The sequence below is a fragment of the Sinocyclocheilus grahami genome, unplaced genomic scaffold, assembly GCF_001515645.1.
Source record: "Sinocyclocheilus grahami isolate Dianchi unplaced genomic scaffold, SAMN03320097.WGS_v1.1 scaffold6.1, whole genome shotgun sequence".
Lineage (NCBI taxonomy): Eukaryota > Metazoa > Chordata > Actinopteri > Cypriniformes > Cyprinidae > Sinocyclocheilus > Sinocyclocheilus grahami.
The window spans coordinates 2,992,458-2,997,611 of record NW_015505185.1 but is presented as its reverse complement, the minus strand read 5'-3'; the positions used below and the strand labels follow the sequence as shown (position 1 = coordinate 2,997,611).

Genomic DNA, 5,154 nt, shown 5'->3' with positions numbered 1-5,154 from the left:
TAAAAATAAACAAATAGACAAAGGACACCGTGACTGAGTGTGGAATCATGGGAGTTGTGGTCTTCATCCCCACAGCCGATGCAATCCGACGGGACTCGGGCAGAAATCATGTTCATGGATGAGCTAATGATTTATTAACGTAGTAGAATGAAGCAGGGTGAGGCTGAAAGCCGTCGAAGCAAAACGAGGCCGCTGAACGAATGTGACACACAACTCGAAAGCAGCAGAGCTTTTATTATGCCACAGTCGACTGCTTCCGCTCATTCCGGTCGTGCGTATGTGGGGGGGGGGGAAAGCAGCGCTGTTTCATCATACTAGATACATTTGAACGTTCTGTTATAATGCTACTCTGTGCGGTCGTCACCGGTCTATTAAAATGCACAACATATTAAAGCGTCTTTGGTGTTTCCATGTTTTCTACAAAACAAAACTGGAAATCGAGGGGTTATGACGTCATTGGCAGGCGACACAATGACACTATAGACACAGTCCATGTCAGTAGTTAAAATTGCTTATTTCTCTGGATTTAAACATTCTTCGAAACATTTGGGATAATGCAAGTACACAAGTCAACAAAATATATAACACTGTTCTAGTGGTTTGTTGGATATTTGAATTAAAAAATCTTACATATTGTGCCTTTAAATGTTAGTTGCAGGACTGTAGGCTAATATTTTTGCTTATAAGTACCTTAAGATTTTAGGGGTTCATCAACAGTTCATCTAATCTCTGATGCTAATTATTAAGCATATGAATCTGTTTTATTCCACAAATTAAAAAAAATATATATATTTCTAGGACCAGTAATACGCACTGGATGATGATTCACAAACTTCAGTGGAAAGATGCTGTCTAAACACTTCCATACTACATTAAAATGATATTTAGTCTGCAAAAAAGAAAAATGAAGCGATTCAAGAACCTTTAACTGAACCGAATATCATGAAAATCATTCCACAACCGGCTCTCGGTTTCCAACACTAACAGACCTGAAGAACTACTACTGAGAAAGGTATGAAGTTAGTACAAGTAGTATACTGTGTGTCTTCTGCAGAGTGATGAATGCAGGGCCTGTGCACTGCCTGCAGCAGAAGTGAAAGGGGAAATGTCAAAGCAGAGTCAAATTTGGAAACAGACCACAAGGCTATTTTCTGCCTTTTGATTTTTTTTAATTTTTTTTTTTTAAATCACTTCATCAATTGGGATTCAGCCAGAGTTCAGTGGTTACTTGAGCCATTACCTTAAAACTACTAGTTTGTGGGATGCCAACAACAACAACAACATTATTATATCCAATTGAGACACCACACCATGGTAAAGCTATAGTACTTTTTTGTTAGGGTTATGATAAGGTTTTAATTACCTGACAGCATTCAGTTCTTATTGGTACTATTTGCTGCTGCAGATTTTCTGATTCAATAACTCAAACCCTCACAAAACTTTACTGTGCTGTTATGCAGGTGTTCACACATTTGATTGGTGTTGCTATGCTGCTTTGCTCCAAGGCTACATTCACACCTCATTGGTGCTATTAAGATGTGCAACTGCACTTTCAGGACACTAGGGGGAAACAGGTAGGAGCCAAATGGAGCATGACAGACCACTGTAACCCAGACCATCCCATATTTATATCTATAGATACATAGCTACATACATATAAAGACTTGAAATATTAATACATCCTGCCAAACAGAGTAGAGTTCATACAATATACTCTAAACTAACTAAACTAAATCAACAAGATGAATGAAATGAATCTGAGAATTTACTCCAAGACCAATACTGAAATCCTCAAGAATGCAATTAAAGAGCGCATCAACAAAAACAGCTGTCCCTTAAATAAGGACATGGCCGTAGAGGCACATTAAACCATGTCGCCCTGTCTTCTGTATTTAGCTGCGTCACACACAGATTAATTCAGCACCTAACGGTACCGTCGCAATGGAGCCTGGGTTCATTTATCAAAGCATCGGTCTGTGTGAGTAATAGGATTTCAAAATATGGCATGTACACAGAAATTGACATGTTACAGGAGAACAAAAAGTGTGAGAGAGAAAAATCAGGGAGATGATTTGGTGGCGTGTGCAGATCCGGAATATAAAACACTGAAGTCAGCATCCCCCCCCCCCCCCCCTCCTCCTCATCAGCAGCAGTATGGGTCGACTCTGTGCTGCATTTTTGCCACCTCCCCCTACCCACCACTCGATGATCCTTCATCTCCCTCCTTTGGTCCCTCCTTTCTCTCTACCTCCTCTCACAGACATCCCTGAAGCAAGTGGGCAGCCAGCAGCAGTGGAGGCTATCCAGGGGTGCAAATGCTCTGCATGACCATGCCTGGACGAACGGAAAGGCAGGGAAACGGCTAAACCAAAGTAACTCTCGGCTGCCAATAAGAGGAAAAGGAGGGGGTGGGTAGAAGAGGGGGAGCAAGAGCAAAAGCGGACAGAATCATGAGACAGTGAAGACGAAACGTGGACCCTGCTGTCATACAAGACTGGGAAAACATATAAGACACCAAGCAACCAAAATCACCTTCTGCTGCTCTAGATAAAAGGGGGAACAGGAAAGAGAGGTCAGAACGAACAACGACATGTTCACAAAGTAATGGAAGGGATCAGGTAAGCAATACATGACATTCAGACAAGAATTAGGAGCGTTTAACTCTCACAGTAAGGCTTACCAAATATGCTCAACCATAAAATGCAGAGATGTTAGGTCAGAGTGAGTCTGCAGTAGAGCATTTTTATTTTAAAAACAAGGACACCTCCATCAGAGCACAAGATACTTTCCCCCACAGAAATTTCTGGCATGTACACACACTTTTTTTTCTTCTAATGGTAACATTAGGTTTTTAGACTACTGGCAAACGTTGAACTTGAGATGGACTTACTAATGGATTTACTGAAGTAATGATTAAGGCTTTAATGTCATGTTCAATATTTCCTGCACTCTAACGTAGCAACCCAGAACACATGTAACTTCCCAGAACCGAGCATGGCATGATGTGCACATGCACAGAGGTACTGTGCAACGCTGTCCCCAACTGCTCTACAAATGAGGGGGTGGGGATTCAGGATGTAGCCACTGCTACCAAGACTAAATGCTAGCATCTCAGTGCTGCAGCATGGCAGGGTAGCTCCTGGCAGAGGCTCAAGCTAATAGCACAGACCCACTGAGTGGCTCTGTATGGGTGGTAACTGTGAGACCTGTTGTTAAAAGTGCAAGGGACAGATAAAGTTTAATAAATTAAAATGTCCTTATGGCATGATGTCCGTTGATGTGTTATTCCAGGTGAATAAGGACACATTAAGGCATGAGTCTTTGAAAAGTGCTGCTTAATTCCCAAACAATAAGGTGTAATGGGCATGTCATCCAAAAGTAGGGGTGGTCTTTCCCCTAAAAAGATCAAATGGTTGATACATCTCCCGAGAACTTTTATAGGACCTAGATATAAAGTGTTGAGGATACTGAGGTTCTCATTCTTAAAAACTGAAGTTGATTTGGTCTGTAAAGAACAAATGAGAATATAGTTGACAGAAACATTAGAACAATACTTAGTAGGCGTACACTGCAAAATGGTAAATGATAGTCAAATTTAAGATCTGTAAAAATTTCCTGGAAGATGAACCAACTTGTTTTTTAGTCATTAGTAGAAGGGCTGAGTCTCAACTCCTACTGGGAGACCAACCCATCCACTAATCTCCAGCTTTGGTGTATTTTGTTAGCCTTGATGACAATTAATTTACCTTGAATAAAAGCAGAACCTAGAGAGCAAGTTTATAACAAGTTTTCCTTTTTACAGGACAGCCCACACCACACCTGCCTCCATGCCGACTAACCTGTTGCTCCTTCTTCTGTTCGGGGTACGTGTGCTGGCCATTTGCCCGCCAATGTGCACCTGTAGCAGAGGCCATAGAGCTGTGGACTGCTCTGCACGAGGGTTGGCTATACTTCCTGACAGCCTGCAGCACAACATTCATTTCCTCAACTTGTCACATAACCGATTCCAAGATCTCGATGGACTCCTCAACCATTTTGACCACTTAAGAACTCTGGACATTTCATATAACCATCTGCACCACCTTCCTGTTGGTCTGCCAAGAGCACTTTGGGATATACGTGCCTCTGGAAACTACATCCGTCAACTGGAGAAGAACAATACGGCCTACCACTGGAACCTTCAGAATTTGGACTTGTCACACAACTTGCTGGAACGAGTGGTCTTAATTAACAACACGTTGTCCAATCTCCAATCTCTCAACCTTAGTCATAACAAATTCTGGACTGTCCCGACAAACATGCCTTACAATTTGGAAATGGTGGACCTCTCTCACAACTACTTGCTGCAGATCTTGCCTGGCTCACTGGATCGCCTTCCCAAACTGTCGAGATTCTACCTGCATGCTAATCGTTTTACCTCGTTGAGCAATGGTGTCTTCAGTCGACTGGATGGACTGCAGCTCCTCACACTTGGAGACAACCCTTGGGCTTGTGAGGATGAGGAGAATATAAACCATCTGCTGACCTGGATGCAACAGACCCCTGCAAAGATCTTAGGCTGTCCCTGCTACACAAGGCCTACATGTGGAGAAGCCCACCTGGCCACTAGGAGAACCTGGCACTCAGCCGCATTCACAGAGCCACCACTGGGTGGCGACGCTCATCATCCTGGCCACCGAGCACCAATGCAGGTAGTTACATCTGGGTACCTGTCCAAGTCAGCCCAGTTGAATGTGGGTCAATATCCAAGCACTGTCAATACCTCTGGGCCAGGTGAGCAGGTACTGATTGTGAGTGGGGGATTTCTCACATCAACTCCACATAGCCTGTCCACACATTCAAGCACAACAATCCGAACACGTAGCACCAAGAAGGTCCTTCCAGGCAGAGCTCACAGCACAAGCCATCAAATCCACATATGTAGCTTTGAAACCACCATTTTGAGCCTTTTATGTACAGTTGTCATCCTCTGTGCTTGCTGATTCTGCATAATCTCTTGAACTAGACCTGCTTCCTTGAGTCTGGAAAACAAAAAAAAATCCACAAAGAATGCAAAACGAGAGACTTACCTCTTAGGTTTCCATTTTCACATTGTTCTGGCTACCTTCTTGAGCATTTTTCAACATGCAATCTCTGCCTGCTTCCAATAAACGT

The 5,154-nt window shown here is 42.9% G+C and overlaps 1 protein-coding gene across 1 annotated transcript; it reads left to right on the top strand.

Moving 5' to 3' along the window:
- Positions 1 to 2,238: 2,238 nt before the first annotated feature.
- Positions 2,239 to 5,154, top strand: LOC107587445 (oligodendrocyte-myelin glycoprotein-like). Its single transcript, XM_016275242.1, has 2 exons — positions 2,239 to 2,618; positions 3,803 to 5,154. The coding sequence occupies exons 1-2, from the start codon at positions 2,605 to 2,607 to the stop codon at positions 4,980 to 4,982; spliced, it is 1,194 nt and encodes a 397-aa protein (XP_016130728.1). The 5' UTR covers positions 2,239 to 2,604; the 3' UTR covers positions 4,983 to 5,154.